The sequence below is a fragment of the Biomphalaria glabrata genome, chromosome 2 (genome assembly GCF_947242115.1).
Source record: "Biomphalaria glabrata chromosome 2, xgBioGlab47.1, whole genome shotgun sequence".
Classification (NCBI taxonomy): Eukaryota; Metazoa; Mollusca; class Gastropoda; family Planorbidae; genus Biomphalaria; species Biomphalaria glabrata.
The window spans coordinates 58,770,865-58,791,420 of record NC_074712.1 but is presented as its reverse complement, the minus strand read 5'-3'; the positions used below and the strand labels follow the sequence as shown (position 1 = coordinate 58,791,420).

General features: G+C 38.3%; 1 protein-coding gene across 2 annotated transcripts in view; it reads right to left on the bottom strand.

Annotated features, from left to right (window-relative positions):
- Positions 1 to 488: 488 nt before the first annotated feature.
- Positions 489 to 20,556, bottom strand: part of LOC106068065 (uncharacterized) — a 23,511-nt gene continuing 3,443 nt past the window's right edge. For both annotated transcript variants that reach the window (XM_056021686.1, XM_056021687.1), the window contains exons 2-4: positions 10,979 to 11,404; positions 4,873 to 5,043; positions 489 to 3,173 (exon numbers count right to left, since the gene is read on the bottom strand). In XM_056021686.1, coding sequence (XP_055877661.1) covers positions 1,912 to 3,173; positions 4,873 to 5,043; positions 10,979 to 11,192 — 1,647 coding nt within the window. In that variant the 5' untranslated portion in view covers positions 11,193 to 11,404 and the 3' untranslated portion in view covers positions 489 to 1,911. The remainder of the gene's footprint in view (positions 3,174 to 4,872; positions 5,044 to 10,978; positions 11,405 to 20,556) is intronic.

The window sequence follows — 20,556 nt, the reverse complement described above, 5'->3', positions numbered from 1 at the left end:
TCAATGTTTCATACAGTGTTTCTGATTCACTTTTAATGATCGCACCATTAGTCTCTTCAGCTCATTCATCGAGTGCGTCTAAAATTTAAGACAATTAATAACGAAGTGCCCTGAACCATATCTATTCCACATTCTCACCTTGTTTTGCACGCAGGTCTTACAGACAGATTGGAAACATGCTTTCTGATTAATGACCATCTCTTCCCAGATGCTTAAAAGACAGATATAATGGTTTAATTTAATAATTTAAAACTATAATTAGCGCGGGGCCTATGAAAATGAGGGGCCCACTGGGGCCACATAAGTTCCAGTGGCCTAAGACCAGCCCTGGATGGATGTTTTGTACCTCCTTCAATTTGTTTTAGTTTTAGACTAGAATTCGACCAAGACATTCAAGTCATTCAAATGTCAACAAACCAAATAACTCTTTCCGTGATAAAAATAAATAAATAAACAAACAATAATATAAATAAACACAGACGCCAAAATTGTTTACATAAATATTGATATATTTATTTACAATTATTAGGATTAGTGTTGATCATATATATAAAGGGAAATAACAATGGAGAAACAATGCTTTAAATATCCACCAAATATCACAGTAGACCCCAACATTTCAGCAAAATTAACCTACATAAGAAATACTATACAGATATAATATACAGTTGTAGCTCATTGAGAAACACTTGGAGATCACAACAGAAATCTCGTCGCTTTGGTGTTACGCTTGAGTGGCTGCGCGTTTTTCCCCTTTGGGATGCCATTATGAAACCTGACAGCCTACAGGAGGTTTGGACCAAGATTCAACAATCTTTAGGATAAAACGTCTGAATCTAAAAAAACAACAACAACAAACAACCCAGTCTATTTCGAAGCGACTATCAATTTTCCATCTGCTCTTTTTAAACTTTACTGATTGAAGAATACCGGAATAGCTAACATTATATGCGACTAAATGTTAAGTATTTTTTACTTATCAGAAATGCCAACAAAAGAACGAGAATAGTCGCCAGTTTATGTTCAAGGATACAACACCCTATAGCCAGACGTATTGTTTCACCCCATAAATTAATTATCAGAGAGTGGAAGCTTCGAGCTTTACCGTATTGGAAACAGCGACTTCCTGTATAATTAATGTCATATGATGTAATTAAATAAATATAATAAATTATAGTTTTTATATAGCGCTACTTCATGCTTATGGCATACTCAGAGAACTATGGTCCAATCTCATTAGTGCACCAGTGGGAGGAAGCGGGTATCTGGGAGAAGGCTTTCCGTGCTGCCTTTAGGTGCTCAGTAAACACAGCTCTGCTCGAGTCGGGTGTCGAACCTCGAGCCCCCCTTCATAGGTAGCCAGACCAAGTTTAAACGTACCTCTAGACCACGCTTCCCAATTACAATCAATCGTCTACTGACCATGTCCAATAACACAACGTGAGTATTGTAAACATAAAATATGTACAAGCTAAACTCGTTAAGTGTATCTGTATTTACATCAAAATTTAAACCAAAACAAAAATATGTAGATCAATGAATAATTAGTAGACTGACTGCATTTGCTGCGTTGTCGAATGTGCAACATTATCAATCAGTATTTGCACATTTTATTCTTGGATACATATATACATTATAATTACATACAGTCTGAGATAAGCTTATGAGAGGATAGTTATACACTATCTTGATTTCAGTAACCAAATTATCCTGCTGCTATTCTAGGCAATTCTAGCTGTATTTCAATGTATTTACACTTGGTCTAATTGTAATGAGTTTTTATTTTCCTTGTTTGCGAGTTCAAACTTAGTAATTTCGTCTGCACTTAAACGCCACATTACATAGTATCTTCTTTATGTGTCATGTACTTTATGTCATTGCTTAGCGTGAAACCTTCTCAAGTGTTAAGTGTCAGTACATGTCTTCGCTGTAGGCTCTGTAAATGTATGTCCCGTTGTACTTGAACTTATCTCCCGAGAGATGACCAGGCGCCATGACCACCTTCTCCTGAGACTGGGGCCGTATATGGACCGTCTTGATGTTGGCCTGCTGGATGCCCTCCTGAACTCCGTGGTCAGCCGGGACGCGAAAGTGGGAGAGGTTCGAGGCGCGACTCACGCTCGCCTGCTCGCTATACACCATCTCCCGTGTAACGTCGGACTGGGGTGGGGGTGGGGGAGTAGGGGGCTGCACGTGCATGGTGATCACCTGTTTGGCCAGCGCCCCTTGGGTACCGTAGCCCTCGTTGATATGACCCCTTTGCTGGGACGTTTGGTCCGTTCGAATGATTGTTGTATACACGTCTTTCATGCCCGAGGACCTTTTCTCGTCCTTTCCCGTGTAGTAGATGGTCACCGCATCGTCAAGGTCGATGTCAGAGAAGGCGTCGCGTTGATTTTCTCTGAGGTAGGTTTCCTTACCCACAATGCGCCGCGTTTCTTGGCTACGCCGTCTCTCCGCCGCCTGGGCCTGCAGAACATCCCACTGCTGGTGCTGCTCTTCCTGCCTTCTCTTGTAAGCTTCGGCGTCCTCTTGATAGACGTTGTTGACGCGGGTCGACTCTCCACCGGTCGTGGTGGTTACCGATGTCCGTTGAACCACGCGGGATCCGTAGTTTCCCCCGTCTGGGATGGTGAGGTTGTTGTTGGTGAAGCTATTCCGTACCGACTCCCCGGAAGTTACTCCCGTCGTCAGCGTTGAAGTGTGGATAACCGGAGTGTAGTGGTAATCGATCTCTTCCGATACCAATTTATCTTTATTAAACTCAATCGCTTTCAGTCCGCCATTATGAACACCATAGGAATCGATTCCCCGGCTAGACGCTGTTCCTTTCCCGAGAAGGAAGCTCTGGTCCGTGTGTGAATAGACGGAAAGCGCTTGGCGACGATCTTCTCTGTACGGAGACGGAGTGAAGTAGCGTCTCATCAGCTGATTCTTGGTGGACGGATTCAGAGCCAGTTTGGAGTCGGCCGAGGACGGGATGGCATTGTCCACGTAGCGGGTGGCCCTGCACTTGAAGTGTACCATGGCGGCCACTACCAGGAAAAGGAAGAAGGCGATGAAGCACATGAGTGCTGACCAAGGGAAGCTCTCGGTGCTGATGTCCGGACTCCTCGTGATGACTTTGCCGTGGTGGACAATGTACACAATGAGACCCGCCGCAAGCGTGGAACCTAAAAAAAATAACAACCACTCTGTTAAAATATGAATTTTGGTGCTGAAACAAATAATAAATAAAACAAGTGAACTGTAATGGCAGCACTAGCGAAGAACAATGAAGAGAAAGGGGAGGAGAAGAATATATCCATGGGTCTAGATAAGTGATCCCCAGAGTGGTCTATAGAGGTCCCCAGGGGTCTACGATGACTTCCGTCCAAGGGGTCTAAGAAACAAAAAAGTTTGGGAACCACTGGTCTAGATGATCAAGTCAAATGTTGACTTTATACCTGGCTGCTGCGATACAATATTCACGATCTCCAGGATCTACCCCTCACTCTCTCTCTCTCTCTTTCTCTCTCTCCTTCTCTCTCTCTCCCTTTCTCTCTCTCTCCCTCTTTCTCTCTCTCTCCCTCTGTCTCTCTGTCCCTCTCTCTGTCCCTCTCTCTCTCTCTCCCTTTCTCTCTCTCTCCCTCTCCCTCTCTCTCCCTCTCTCTCTCCCTACCTCTCTCTCCCCCACTCTCTCTTTCCATCTCCCTCTCTCTTTTCCCTTCATCTTCTCTTTCTTCTTTTTTTTTTCTCCATTTCTCTTTCAAAAGTGTCAAGATATAACTACACCTGTCTCTTGACCAGAAGTGGCATTAGAAGGTAGAAAATAGAAGTTTTCCCCAGGACCAGCTTTCCGAAAGGGCCCGTGCTTTGCTTCAAAATGACATTTAATTTCTTATTTTTCGATATTTGTATTAGAACATTTTCTTTCGTTGTGTCTCCCCCCCCCTTTTTTTTCCTCTTGAATTAAAAAAAATTGAGATGGACAAAGTCAAGTTCTCATACGTCGCCTGTAAACACGAGGCCCCACTCTCTGCTAGAGCCGACTCCAATCTTGATACTACAGAAACGTTTTTAAAGATTGTCTCAATAGATTATTTACAATTATTGAAAATAATTTGGCAATAATGAACAACTGGTCATAACATAAGTCAGTTTAAAAAAAAAAGGTAAAAGTTTCCCATTCAAACCTTGCGTTTTATGGGGCAGATGATGTAAAGGTCATGTTTCTGTATTAACGAGGGCCAGCACAACGACCAACAGTCGTACTTTTCCCAACTAATGTCAAGTACCCATTAAATAGCTGAATGGAGATAGAGAGGCCTTAAAGATCCCGAAAGTAAAAAAAAAACACTCACCAGGATTTAAACCCGAGACCCCCTGTTTCGCAAGCCAAGCGCTTTACCACTCAGCCACTGCTCCAAACAACTCGCCATCAACTCACACAAATCTGCTATCAAACTCCTACAGATCTATCATCAACTCACACAAATCTGCTATCAAACTCCTACAGATCTATCATCAACTCACACAAATCTGCTATCAAACTCCTACAGATCTATCATCAACTCACACAAATCTGCTATCAAACTCCTACAGATCTATCATTAACTCACACAAATCTGCTATCAAACTCCTACAGATCTATCATCAACTCACACAAATCTGCTATCAAACTCCTACAGATCTATCATCAACTCACACAAATCTGCTATCAAACTCCTACAGATCTATCATCAACTCACACAAATCTGCTATCAAACTCCTACAGATCTATCATTAACTCACACAAATCTGCTATCAAACTCCTACAGATCTATCATCAACTCAAACAAATCTGCTATCAAACTCCTACAGATCTATCATTAACTCAGGCCAGGGACTTACACAGGAAGAAGGTGGTGATGATCATGGTGAGGTTCAGGTTGCTCATCTTCTTCCAGACACCAAAACCAATCCTGAAGACTAGCATCATGATGGAGAGCAGAACGGCCAGACCTGAGGCTATGGACTCCAACCAGACGATGGCATCCCACTCATCACGGTGATACGTTGCATCTATTGTGGGAAAAGGAAAAAAAATATTAATGTATTTTGTGTATGTATTAATAAACGATTTTAGGCTCATATAGGGGAAATAACCACTCAATTGAAATTTGTAAAAAAGGGAAGATATCGTAGAGACAATTAGGCCTTTTAAGAATAAAGCCCATACGTTTATTTCACGATAGCCTGACATAAATTAGTGATGACAAAACTAGGCAAATTAATAATCCAGAATCTAAAATTCCATCTGTTTAGCAGCCAAACTTTTGTCAATTAACCACCTCAATTAAATGCTTAATAAATGATACAAATACTTATAAAAATGCATTGGTGGTATAATTATAGTACCAAACAGTAGTCTGTGCTACACCTATCCAGGCTTAGTGATTCTACTTTACATTACATGCGTAGAACATAAACACCTATTTTACTATCTCGCCCATCTAAATGTATCCTCTATATTTAGTTAAGAGGAAAAGAGTTATAATAAACAGAATCTTAACGTTAGGAAGGTGTTTGTCACGACTGCGACCATTTATTCATATAATCTCCGGCGTATGATGATTCTGTTTAATTAGTAATTAATACAAGAAACATTACCAAGAAGTAAATAGACAGAAATCGTCACAGTGTTATAGAAAAATTCTCCATGATGTGCGACCCATTGAAACTATTTCCACAAGGGTCAACCATTACCATTTATTATACCAACACATACTATAAAACCTTTTTGAATCGCACCAGTGACTAACGCCTGGCGTTCATACAGTATAGCGTGTAAGGTTCCATTATTAGCTGCAGCAATTTCCTTTATCAGAGTTAAAGCGCTTGGCTTCCGAACCGAGTTAAAGTTCCCCTTTCAAACCTTGTGATCTAAAGGTCATCCGTTTGTGTGGCCCACGGTTAACGAGGGTATCTTGTGGCCAGCACAATGACCAACCGCCTTTACTTTTCCCCAACTACTGTCACGCACCCATTAGAAGCTGGGTGGACTCAGAAGGCACCATAGATCTAGAAATTAAAAATATCAGTCTTCACCAGAATTCGAACTCGGAACCCTCGGTTCGGGAGACAAGCGCCTTACCACTCGGCCACAGCGTCTTTATCAAAGGAGCTGCATATTTTTGTAAGTTTTAAGCATACATTACGTCATATTTTGTTTACGTCATATTTTGTTTACGTCATATTTTGTTTACGTCACATTTTGTTTACGTCACATTTTGTTCACGTCACATTTTGTTCACGTCACATTTTGTTTACGTCACATTTTGTTTACGTCATATTTTAATTACGACACATTTAATGTATACATTTACGTCATGTTCAATAATGTAAATGAAGATTTTTTTCTTTTTATTTCAAAGTGTCGCCTTTTAATGTGTGTGTGTGTTTTATGCAAAACAAAATGACTCTATTTACTTTCTCGTGTAGCCCCCCCCCCCCCCCTCCCTCATTTGTGACACTTCATCATTGAACTTGTCTTGAACTCGACCACGCCCAATATTCCCTGGGGAGGAAAAGGGGGGGGGGGTAGTTCCACACAGGGGAGACTATTTACTTGAACAAAACTTGTCTTATCAAACTATTCTATTACTTTCACATAATTTTTTTTTGTCTCATGGCTTCTCAACAACACTGACGACAAAACTGACAAGGGAAATAAACTTAGGTCTCCAGTAGCACTGACAAGGGAAATAAACTTAGGTCTCCAGTAGCACTGACAAGGGAAATAAACTTAGGTCTCCAGTACCACTGACAAGGGAAATAAACTTAGGTCTCCCGTAGCACTGACAAGGGAAATAAACTTAGGTCTAGAGTACTACTGACAAGGGAAATAAACTTAGGTCTAGAGTACTACTGACAAGGGAAATAAACTTAGGTCTAGAGTACTACTGACAAGGGAAATAAACTTAGGTCTAGAGTACTACTGACAAGGGAAATAAACTTAGGTCTCCAGTAGCACTGACAAGGGAAATAAACTTAGGTCTAGAGTACTACTGACAAGGGAAATAAACTTAGGTCTAGAGTACTACTGACAAGGGAAATAAACTTAGGTCTAGAGTACTACTGACAAGGGAAATAAACTTAGGTCTCCCGTAGCACTGACAAGGGAAATAAACTTAGGTCTCCCGTACCACTGACAAGGGAAATAAACTTAGGTCTAGAGTACTACTGACAAGGGAAATAAACTTAGGTCTAGAGTACTACTGACAAGGGAAATAAACTTAGGTCTAGAGTACGACTGACAAGGGAAATAAACTTAGGTCTAGAGTACTACTGACAAGGGAAATAAACTTAGGTCTAGAGTACTACTGACAAGGGAAATAAACTTAGGTCTAAAGTACTACTGACAAGGGAAATAAACTTAGGTCTAGAGTACTACTGACAAGGGAAATAAACTTAGGTCTAGAGTACTACTGACAAGGGAAATAAACTTAGGTCTAGAGTACTACTGACAAGGGAAATAAACTTAGGTCTAGAGTACTACTGACAAGGGAAATAAACTTAGGTCTAGAGTACTACTGACAAGGGAAATAAACTTAGGTCTAGAGTACTACTGACAAGGGAAATAAACTTAGGTCTAGAGTACTACTGACAAGGGAAATAAACTTAGGTCTAGAGTACTACTGACAAGGGAAATAAACTTAGGTCTAGAGTACTACTGACAAGGGAAATAAACTTAGGTCTAGAGTACTACTGACAAGGGAAATAAACTTAGGTCTCCCGTACCACTGACAAGGGAAATAAACTTAGGTCTAGAGTACTACTGACAAGGGAAATAAACTTAGGTCTAGAGTACTACTGACAAGGGAAATAAACTTAGGTCTAGAGTACTACTGACAAGGGAAATAAACTTAGGTCTAGAGTACTACTGACAAGGGAAATAAACTTAGGTCTCCAGTAGCACTGACAAGGGAAATAAACTTAGGTCTCCCGTACCACTGACAAGGGAAATAAACATAGGTCTACAGTACTACTGACAAGGGAAATAAACTTAGGTCTCCAGTACCACTGACAAGGGAAATAAACTTAGGTCTCCCGTACCACTGACAAGGGAAATAAACTTAGGTCTCCCGTACCACTGACAAGGGAAATAAACTTAGGTCTCCCGTACCACTGATAAGTGAAATAAACTTAGGTCTCTAGTACCACTGATAAGTGAAATAAACTTAGGTCTCCAGTAGCACTGACAAGGATTCGAACCCATGACCCTCGGTTCGGAAGCCAAGCGCTTAACCACGAAGCCACCGCACCTCCCACATCGCTACTTATCTTGCATCATTCACAATTCACCACCAATCGCTAACCTCTTCCCACCGTCACCATAAAACACACACACACTCCATTACTAACAGTAAACACGAAGATCAACCCCATTATTATCAGAAGGCGTAACAAAAAAAAAACTAACAGGGCGTTGGTGTATGCCCCAAGTAGACTGAACATGTCATCACACATGAACCAAAACCAATTAGAATATTGTCACACCTTGGCAAAAAATAGCAATGCGAGTTTTTTTCTTTTTCTTATATGTTAGGGTGGTCCTATGAACCATCTCAAATGTATATATTTATAGCTTTTATATAGCGCTACTTTCATGCTTATAGCATGTTGAGGCCAAATCAAGATCAAACCAACTATGTTCAAATCAGACCAAGTACCAAAACTGAATGCGAAAATCAAACCGTCTATGTTTGTTTATTAGTTTGAGATGAATCAATCATCAAATTAATTCACATCAATGAGACTGATTTTTTTCGCGCAGTTTAAAACTAAAAAGCACGATTTAGGCCACAGACTAAAATCTACGCGTAATGAGAGCTTCACCATTGATTTCTCTACTTTTCAAAATAAGCTCATTAATATTATTTCTACAAAGCTGATATCAAGTCTGTCTGTCTGGTACAAATCTTGTACACTTTATTTCTCCCACTTTCCATTCTCGGGTCAAATTCAAACTTTGCGCAATTATTCATTGTCCCTAACAAAAGATGAATCAATAAAAACATTGACCAATTTTTAATAAAGTAAAAAGTAAAAAAAAGTTCCCCTTTCAAACCTTGCGATATATAGGGCAGATGTTGTTAAGGTAATCTATTTATGTGGCCCACAGTTGACGAGGGTTAACATGTGGCCAGCACAACGACCAACCGTCTTTACTTTCAGCAACCAAAGTCAGGTACCCATTAGAGTTGGGTGGACTTAGAGGCACCCTGAAAATCCCGAAATTCAAAATCCCAGCCTTCACCGAGATTCGAACTCAGGATCCCCGGTTCGGAAGCCAGGCGTTTAACCACTCGGCTACCCCCCCCTATTTTATAAATGAGTTGTAATCAATTAATTTAATTTTATAAAGAGAGAGTACTATAAAAGGGGAGATAAGCCATGTGTAGAGAATTAGGTCATCGCCTAAAAATGTGAAAACCTTCTATTTTATTAAGCACTTATCTAGATTGGTGCCTAGCGTGTCGGCCTTCAATCAATAAGGCTAGAGCCCTCAAGTTCAAACTCAAGTAGAGCAACTTTTTTTTTTATTGCTTTTGTAAAGCCAGCACGGAAACCTTTTCCCAGATACACTCACCTCCCCCTCCCCCCTCACCTCCAACTGGTGCATAAATAGGATTGGATCACATTGTTAGCCTAGATCTATTTCACGACTGGATTAAAATAATTTATACCATTACACTATAATTATAATTATAATATAATTACAATATAAACTTTGTTTATAAAAAAAAAAAGTATAAGTATAATTCTCTATGGGCCTCTTATAGTGTCAGAAATGCGCTTTAAGACGTTCAATGTTATTGTCCGAATTTCAGCATCATCAACATTGGGAATAGTTGAAGCAACATCAGGGCTTAGTGATTATCTTTCCAAACACAGATGTCTGAGACTTCTGAGACACTCCCTGTGTCCCCAACTCCACCTATGCACACATTCACACCCCTACAAAGCAACAAGAAGTAGACAGGCCGCCTTGTATTTGTCTACCCACTGGCATACACCATATGGATCTAGGGTCTATTTACATATGGAATGTACCAAACAACCTTGATTTATCTACCCTGTGTATGCTGACATAGTAACCTAACCCTGACAGGCAGAAGTACACTTTCAATCGCTGTCTTTATTATTCATATCACACGAGGATTTTGTTTTTTTAAAAAGGAAATAGAATTAGATGTGAGGCGAGTGGCTAAAAAAAAAGTTTGGCTACCTACCAAGGGGGTATGGGCTCAAATCTAATCAAGTTATGTTTGCCTGACATGTCTAACTAAAGGCAACACGGTTATAATCTCAAAGATGCCCCCCCCCCAACACCTTTTCCTGTGAAGATCCACAAAAGAGACTATAACGCACTCGGGATGTTAGTTCATAAAAAAATACATCATAAAAAGGCTATAAAAATATTATTTTATATAGTTCTACATTTGATTCAAGGGAATGCTGAAGAAGAGTAAAAAAAAAAGAGTTGGAAAAAAAAAGGGGGGGGGGACTTAATTATGGTACATGACAAGCTTCAGATTTTTTTGTGATAATAGAAAACAAAAAGAGAGATGGATTGAGTATTAGGGCCACGTTAAAATAGGGTTTAATCTTCACGTGGTCCTGGAACATATACCATCACGAGGAGTGAAAAAAACCTAGAACATCACGAGCAGTGAAAAACTTAGATCATCACGAGCAGTGAAAAACTTAGATCATCACGATGTTCTGAAACTTAGATCATCATGATGTTCTGAAACTTAGATCATCACGATGTTCTGAAACTTAGATCATCACGATGTTCTGAAGCTTAGATAATCACGATGTTCTGAAACTTAGATCATCACGATGTTCTGATCCTCTGCTACACGCCCCTGATTGTCAGCACTTCTTAATTGTATCAACTAATAGATCGTATAGATAACTTAGCAGAGCGTCAATAGAAAGTCATACTCACCAGCATCGTAGCTGAAGGGCAAAGGTGTCTTGATGAGTGAGCAGTTCCCTCTGTCACCATCACCGCAACCGATCCTATAATACAGTCCCACGCCCACTTTGTAGTCACTTGTGTGCAGCCATATCCAAAGGGGGCTGACCAGTCCAGCAATCTGCAGAACTGTAGCGAACAGAGTTAAGGCGAGGGTTAGGTTGACCCAACTATTGGGCTTCATTTCGTCGCCTGTGATAAATTGACAAACTTGCTGGATTGTTTACCGATCCTTCTTGAATAACACTCAAGTTATGCAGGCAGTGAACTTTCTGACTTCAATTTTCTTTTGAAAAACTTCCCGATATCCAGCTGTTACAAAAGTTTAATTTAACAAAGAATATGTTGAAATGAGAACTTCTTATTTGGAGTTAGGCTCAACTCTTTACACCGGACCTGAAACAAAAAATATAAACATTAATAAACGTAATACATTATTACGATGAGGATACATGCACACGAAACAAAATATTGTACGTTATCAATGTTATCATGCTTAACCCTTTAAACGCGTGTGGTAGATTAGCCTGTAAACATCAGAATTGTAATTCCATTTTGTATGTACTCATTGTAAAACAGCTCAACACTTTAAGGGTTAAAGTAATTCCCAATAATCTACTCTTTGTTTACTTTTTGTTACTGAGTCTAAATGCACACAAATTATCCCTAACCAACGTATAGAAGAAGTATTTAGGGTGGGTGGGTGAGGGAGGGCTAATTCAAGACTGTAATGGCATTTATAGGTCTGTTTAAGATTAAGAGGATATAAAGCACAAGGAATTAGCGATTTATTAATGACCCACTTATTCTTAAGGAGAGGCCAACGAGTGGGTCTGAAGACGGCAGCAATGTTTCTTCTTGTTTCCCAAGCATCGAATAGGCTCGTCTCTTTTTTCTTTTTTAAATTCAATGCCTCTTTTTCAGTTCTGTAGCTTGTAACCCACATATTGAAGGATAAAATATAATTGTTCATATATTAATACCACGTTTTCGGTTATACGTTTTAGTTATATCACACATACACACATAAGAACTACATAAATGTATAACGTGAGATAATTACCTTTAAGACACTCTAAGGGTAAACAGAGATATAGATAATCACATTAGATACGCTCAGGGGATAGACAGAGATAATAGACAAGTACTTTTTTTGTGACGGTACGCAGGCAGTTTTTTCAATGTGGGCAAAAAAAATAAAAATAGTAGGCCTACTTTTCTTGTATTTTAACGTTCATTATTAATTTATTAGTAGTTAAAATTTAGACATCACTAAGTACTGGCACCTATTTTTTTTTTTTTTTTACAATGACATTAGAAACACTCTATTAAACAGAGCTAAAGATAATCACATTAGAGCAGCAGTTCTCAACCTTTTAAGCTCGGCGACCCCTTTTTACAATCCCCCACTCTGCCGCGACCCCCCCCCCCCATACACAAATACAGAATTGTAAGGTAGACAATAACAATCCATATTTTCGATGGTCTTAGGCGAGCCCTGGCAAATGGTCAATCGACCCCCCAAAGGGGTCGCGACCCACAGGTTGAGAACCCCTGCATTAGAGACACTCTGAGGATACTGTAATCCCCCATGTTCAATGTTTTCCTATAAAACATGCAAAGAAGAGACATAAAAGTAGCGCCATCCCTCCCTTTCCCACAAGCCTTTTTTTTTTTTCGGCTTTCCTGTTTATCCTACAATCACTCGTTCTTAACTCTTTCTCTCCGTTATTATTTAACACGTTCTGATGGAATAAACGTTGGTATCGTCATTTAGGAGAGAAAGAGTTAAGTTTTAAAAAATGTTTTATACAATTATTTTTATATCCGGCACAAAGTAAATAGAATTCCCCCTATTTTTCACTTGGTACTTATTTTCTTGACTTTGACGTTGGGAGTCTTAAGACTAAAGTAATAATAGTTGGACTAACCAATGTTGGCATAAGGAGTTAGAAAATGTGGTGAGCGGTCCCTTTTTTTTTTTAGGGCTGAAGTGAAAGGGGAGAGCATTCAAGACGAACTCTTCTAACAGATTTGATTCCCACGGTTAGATTGGTTTAGCTGACACGTCTGTGTGTATGTATACGTGTATGAGTGTGACTGTTTATGAATGGTAGTGTGTTTGAGAAAGGTCACTGAGCTATGGGTGTATACAAGATTAGACCTAGACTCTTTATAAGAGTGTTAAGAACCTATGTCCTGTCAGGTCGTGTTTTTGTTATTGAAAAGACAAATCCAATTCGAAATGTACTAAAGAGCCTGAATTGTTGCTTACTTTTTTTTCTCTATCGTTTTGTTTTCTACTTTGTGTCATATAAAAAACAAAACAAAAATGTCAGAGCTTATAACAGGGCCGGTCTTACATTATTGGAGACCCTATGCAAAGTGAATTTATATATGAAGTTAGGAAAAAAAAAAAGAAGCGAAAGAATTAAAATTATGCAATTTATTAGAAACCGAGTTTACTCCAATAATAACACTGAGTACAAGTTTCGCTATTTATACTATAAAACTTGCACCACAACCATAGACGAAAGGCCACCACCGATCGGAGGCCTCAGGCGGTTTCCTAGTTGTCTAAGCCTAAAGCCGGCCCTGCCTATAATTTAATGCCGCAATCCTAACAGCGAGAACACAGCTACCAGAGAGGGCTTCCGACGTCCACCCGCTGTGACCCACTGTGGATCAATAAATTATTCTCCTCCGCATGGAAGACAAAACCAAACCTACAATAGCTATCATCAGATGAAAAAATGAAAGAGAAATCGTCCACAAGAATGTGATATTAACCAATAATGAGCTCAGATGACGAAACTAATGTTCCTTTATGGCGCAAAAAAAAAATGTCAATAGTTCGCTATTTGGTGTATCCGGTGCAAAGAATAAAGAACAGAATAGTGTTGATAAAGGAATAGGATAATTTTTTTTTACACTTTTTAGCACGGCAGAATCATATTTTCTTAACTCTTTTCGTTTATAACGCATTCGGGCTTGACCTCAAATGAGTACATCCCAGCCCAACCCTCCAACCGGACTGCAGGGGAGAGAAGCAGGAAGGATATAAACTTGGGAGCACCGTGGCGACAGCCAGAATCACATGGTACCACACAAACAGGCGGCCATTATAGGAGATGTATGAACGTTTGAGAACCAGTGTCTGACACTAATCCTCGACTTTCTGTGTATGTTTCGTTGCCACTCGTATTTCGGGTGTCTACAGTGTATCTGTTGAATAGCAGTTATATTTATATCAGCAGATCAATAGGAGAGAACTGCGTCTTTCTATCAATAGATTGACTAGTTTTATTATCAAGTACAGGAATTTTTTTTTATAGAAATATTGACACTAACATGTAAATTAACCGTCTAGCTAATCAGTTTAGTAATCATTTAAATATCAATTAACTAACCAGCTAACTAATCAATTAACTAACCAGCTAACTAATCAATTAACTAACCAGCTTACTAATCAATTAACTAACCAGCTAACTAATCAATTAACTAACCAGCTTACTAATCAATTAACTAACCAGCTTACGAAGGAGACTAGATCTAGATCTAATTACTACTGAAAGGAAAAAAGAGGGTATAAAAAAAGCGGGTATAATCATTTGACTAGTCACAAGTGACAACATTAACCATTAACCAATAGAGGCCATCTCATTCTCTTGTCTTCTCTCTCTTTCTTTCTCTTATACAAATATTTGTGTATGCTTCTCCTACTTCAAAGTTGTATTACTTCAAAGTTGTATTACTTCCAAGTTGTATTACTTCAAAGTTGTATTACTTCAAAGTTGTATTACTTCAAAGTTGTATTACTTCAAAGTTGTATTACTTCAAAGTTGTATTACTTCAAAGTTGTATTACTTCAAAGTTGTATTACTTCAAAGTTGTATTACTTCAAAGTTGTATTACTTCAAAGTTGTATTACTTCAAAATTGTATTACTTCAAAATTGTTTTACTTCAAAGTTGTATTACTTCAAAGTTGTATTACTTCAAAGTTTTATTACTTCAAAGTTTTATTACTTCAAAGTTTTATTACTTCAAAGTTTTATTACTTCAAAGTTGTATTACTTCAAAATTGTATTACTTCAAAATTGTATTACTTCAAAATTGTATTACTTCAAAGTTGTATTACTTCAAGGTTGTATTACTTCAAAGTTTTATTACTTCAAAGTTTTATTACTTCAAAATTGTATTACTTCAAAGTTGTATTACTTCAAGGTTGTATTACTTCAAAATTGTATTACTTCAAAGTTGTATTACTTCAAGGTTGTATTACTACAAGGTTATATTACTTCAAAAATGTATTACTATAAAGTTGTATTACTTCAAAGTTGTATTACTACAAAAATGTATTACTTCAAAAATGTATTACTACAAAGTTGTATTACTTCAAAGTTGTTTGAAAGTGGTAGGTGGACGTCAGAGCTGGATCTACCAGTAAGCAACATAAACAATAGCTTAGGGCCCCCATATTTTCAATCATGTTGAAGAAGAGCACAGGAAACATTGCCTTGCAAAGGGCCCCATGTCTCTAATAGCTTAGGGCCTTGTCAAGCATAAATCCGGCTCTGGCCAAGGTATCAGTGAAACAAACAAAAGTTCATTGTAACATTAATACTTCTCTATTGTTACTCTTTTAATATTTTAATGGCTGTCATGCCCTTATGCCCACAAAAACAAGGAAGTTGCTGTAGGTGGAAGTAGCTAGAGGTGGGTGTAGTTAGAGGAGGATGTAGCTGGAGGCGTGCGGTAGACAACACAATTTTGCTTCAATATGGCCGAAATATGATACTTTTTTAGGAGAGGTAATTTATGGGATGGATCAACAACGCTCTATTATCCAAAACCATAGGGCTATTATTAGTAGCTCTCACAAAAGTTTCGTTTGTTTTTTTATTAAGTGTAGGATAAATTAAAAATGTACGCAGAAAATCATTAGCGCTCGTCGCCAAATGTAGTTAAATATTCTAATAGGCCCCTATTAAATTCTAGTAGGTCGCTATTAAATTCTAGTAGGCCGCTATTAAATTCTAGTAGGTCGCTATTAAATTCTAGTAGGCTGCTATTAAATTCTAGTAGGCCCCTATTAAATTCTAGTAGGCCGCTATTAAATTCTAGTAGGCCGCTAATAAATTCTAGTAGGCCGCTATTAAATTCTAGTAGGCCCCTATTAAATTCTAGTAGGCCGCTATTAAATTCTAGTAGGCCCCTATTAAATTCTAGTAGGCCGCTATTAAATTCTAGTAGGCCGCTATTAAATTCTAGTAGGCTGCTATTAAATTCTAGTAGGCCCCTATTAAATTCTAGTAGGCCGCTATTAAATTCTAGTAGGCCGCTATTAAATTCTAGTAGGCCCCTATTAAATTCTAGTAGACCGCTATTAAATTCTAGTAGGCCCCTATTAAATTCTAGTAGGCCCCTATTAAATTCTAGTAGGCCCCTATTAAATTCTAGTAGGCCCCTATTAAATTCTAGTAGGCCGCTATTAAATTCTAGTAGGCCGCTATTAAATTCTAGTAGGCCCCTATTAAATTCTAGTAGGCCCCTATTAAATTCTAGTAGGCCCCTATTAAATTCTAGTAGGCCCCTATTAAATTCTAGTAGGCCGCTATTAAATTCTAGTAGGCCGCTATTGAATTCTAGTAGGCCCCTATTAAATTCTAGTAGGCCCATATTAAATTCTAGTAGGCCCCTATTAAATTCTAATAGGCCCCTATTAAATTCTAGTAGGCCGCTATTAAATTCTAGTAGGCCGCTATTAAATTCTAGTAGGCCCCTATTAAATTCTAGTAGGCCCCTATTAAATTCTAGTAGGCCGCTATTAAATTCTAGTAGGCCCCTATTAAATTCTAGTAGGCCCCTATTAAATTCTAGTAGGCCCCTATTAAATTCTAGTAGGCCCCTATTAAATTCTAGTAGGCCCCTATTAAATTCTAGTAGGCAGCTATTAAATTCTAGTAGGCCGCTATTAAATTCTAGTAGGCGCCTATTAAATTCTAGTAGGCCCCTATTAAATTCTAGTAGGCCCCTATTAAATTCTAGTAGGCAGCTATTAAATTCTAGTAGGCCGCTATTAAATTCTAGTAGGCCGCTATTAAATTCTAGTAGGCCGCTATTAAATTCTAGTAGGCCCCTATTAAATTCTAGTAGGCCCCTATTAAATTCTAGTAGGCCCCTATTAAATTCTAGTAGATCGCTATTAAATTCTAGTAGGCCCCTATTAAATTCTAGTAGGCAGCTATTAAATTCTAGTAGGCCGCTATTAAATTCTAGTAGGCCGCTATTAAATTCTAGTAGGCCGCTATTAAATTCTAGTAGGCCCCTATTAAATTCTAGTAGGCCCCTATTAAATTCTAGTAGGCCCCTATTAAATTCTAATAGGCCCCTATTAAATTCTAGTAGGCCGCTATTAAATTCTAGTAGGCCGCTATTAAATTCTAGTAGGCCCCTATTAAATTCTAGTAGGCCCCTATTAAATTCTAGTAGGCCGCTATTAAATTCTAGTAGGCCCCTATTAAATTCTAGTAGGCCCCTATTAAATTCTAGTAGGCCCCTATTAAATTCTAGTAGGCCCCTATTAAATTCTAGTAGGCCCCTATTAAATTCTAGTAGGCAGCTATTAAATTCTAGTAGGCCGCTATTAAATTCTAGTAGGCGCCTATTAAATTCTAGTAGGCCCCTATTAAATTCTAGTAGGCAGCTATTAAATTCTAGTAGGCCGCTATTAAATTCTAGTAGGCCGCTATTAAATTCTAGTAGGCCGCTATTAAATTCTAGTAGGCCCCTATTAAATTCTAGTAGGCCCCTATTAAATTCTAGTAGGCCCCTATTAAATTCTAGTAGGTCGCTATTAAATTCTAGTAGGCCCCTATTAAATTCTAGTAGGCAGCTATTAAATTCTAGTAGGCCGCTATTAAATTCTAGTAGGCCGCTATTAAATTCTAGTAGGCCGCTATTAAATTCTAGTAGGCCCCTATTAAATTCTAGTAGGCCCCTATTAAATTCTAGTAGGCCCCTATTAAATTCTAGTAGGTCGCTATTAAATTCTAGTAGGTATTACAGACGTTCTCTCATTAATTCTAATTCTAAGTTCTAGTCGTATGAAATTCTAGCATTAAATTTTAGCATTAAATTCTAGTATTACGTTCTAAGAAAGTATTCCAACACGTACACCTACTTCTCTAGGGCCATTAGGGTATGGAGCGAGTTGCGTGAGTCAGACAAGAAAACCAATTACTCAATAGAATTAAAGTCTCCGCTTATCATGCACGACTAGTTAAACGCATGCTACGCATAGGACGTAACATTCTTTTCTTTTTAAAGAACGTCTGTAATTTATAAGATAATATAAGATAAGATAAGATAGTACGAAATTATAAATATTAAAATTTAGCATTAATTAAATTAATTTTTTAATGTTATTATTAAATTTGAACATTAAATTGAAGATTGAGTATTTTTACGTAGCCTAACACAAGTATTCCTTTACAAAACAGGTGACCTAAATATTACTTGTCAATAAAACATTGTAGGCCATTAGACTTTAACCCTTACGACGACGTGTGTGCTAGTTTAAGTCTCTAATCATAAAAAAATTGAATTCCATTTAGTATACACTCATTGTAAAACAGCTCAGCACTTTAAGGGTTAAAGAACAGGTAAAATTACAAAAAGTGAAGGTGAAATAGCTAACAGGTTTAGGAACTAATCGAGCAATGTCTAGACCTAGACATATTTTTAGTTTTTCCTGATATTTTCGTCTACTTTGTTCTTCCCACAACCAGATGGGTTTCTGGGTTGTTGTTTTTTGGTGTTTTTTTTTTTCAAAGCATGTTTTAATCTTAAATGACTAGAATGAATGGTCGTCTGAAACTTTACAAGAACATAGATCAGTGAAATACCTACGAAGGAAACCGGTTTATTCTAGTCGGCTTGACCCTAGGTTCAAAGGAATATAAAACGTTTTGAGTGTGTGTGTGTTAAAACGTTTTGAGTGTTTGTGTTGTGTGAGTGTGTGCGGTCTTTTTGCTTAAAAATTTCTTTATCTTCTACACGACGGAAAAAGAATTGCGAGGTCTATGATTATTTTAAGTGCACAAACTATCTAAAGAACAACTTAGATCTTGGGGAGACGCACAGAAAAGACCAAAAGATGTTATTCCTTTGGGTTTTTGGTATGCACTGTGCACTTTCCTCCCCCCAGACTTCTGTGTTAGAAGACTTCTTGACATTTTCACCAGACAGCCCAGAAGGTTTGAAACTCTAACGAAATTCAGTTTGTGCATGACACCAAACAAAACATCATAACTATAGAAAACCGAAATATACAGTCACACCAGACTCACTCAAAATTTACATGTGTAATGTTTATATCAGATAGTTGAATTGTATTTAATGATTTGATTGCCAGGGGGAACAAAAGAGTTTTTGTGTCTGTTTGTCTTTGTCATAGGTGTCTTGTATCTGGATTATCTTTAACTTGTACTGATTCTCTGGGCTACTGTTATGTATTTCAGAGCAAGCCGTTCCCTCTGGGCTATTGTTATGTATTTCAAAACAAGCCGTTCCCTCTGGGCTATTGTTATGTATTTCAAAACAAGCCGTTCCCTCTGGGCTATTGTTATGTATTTCAAAACAAGCCGTTCCCTCTGGGCTATTGTTATGTATTTCAAAACAAGCCGTTCCCTCTGGGCTATTGTTATGTATTTCAGAACAAGCCGTTCCCTCTGGGCTATTGTTAAGTACTTCAGACCATGCCGCTACCTCTGGGCTATTGTTATGTATTTCAAAACAAGCCGTTCCCTCTGGGGTATTGTTATGTATTTCAAAACAAGCCGCTACCTCTGGGCTATTGTTATGTATTTCAAAACAAGCCGTTCCCTCTGGGGTATTGTTATGTATTTCAGAACAAGCCGCTACCTCTGGGCTATTGTTATGTATTTCAAAACAAGCCGTTCCCTCTGGGCTATTGTTATCTATTTCAGAGCAAGCCGTTCCCTCTGGGCTATTGTTATGTATTTCAGAACAAGCCGCTACCCCTGGGCTATTGTTAAGTACTTCAGACCATGCCGCTACCTCTGGGCTATTGTTATGTATTTCAAAACAAGCCGTTCCCTCTGGGGTATTGTTATGTATTTCAAAACAAGCCGTTCCCTCTGGGCTATTGTTATGTATTTCAGAACAAGCCGCTACCTCTGGGCTATTATTATCTATTTCAGAACAAGCCGCTACCTCTGGGCTATTGTTATGTATTTCAAAACAAGCCGCTACCTCTGGGCTATTGTTATGTATTTCAAAACAAGCCGCTACCTCTGGGCTATTGTTATGTATTTCAGAACAAGCCGCTACCTCTGGGCTTTTGTTATCTATTTCAGAACAAGTCGCTGCATTCTATAAATTGATTCATTCTTTCTGATCAAATCACTGTAAACAAGGTTTAAGTCTAGGTCTCCTCGTCAAGCCGCATACGACAGTTATGTCTGTATTCGAAATTTCAAAACGATATGCAGATCTAGAATACAAGAAGACCTGTGTCAAATAT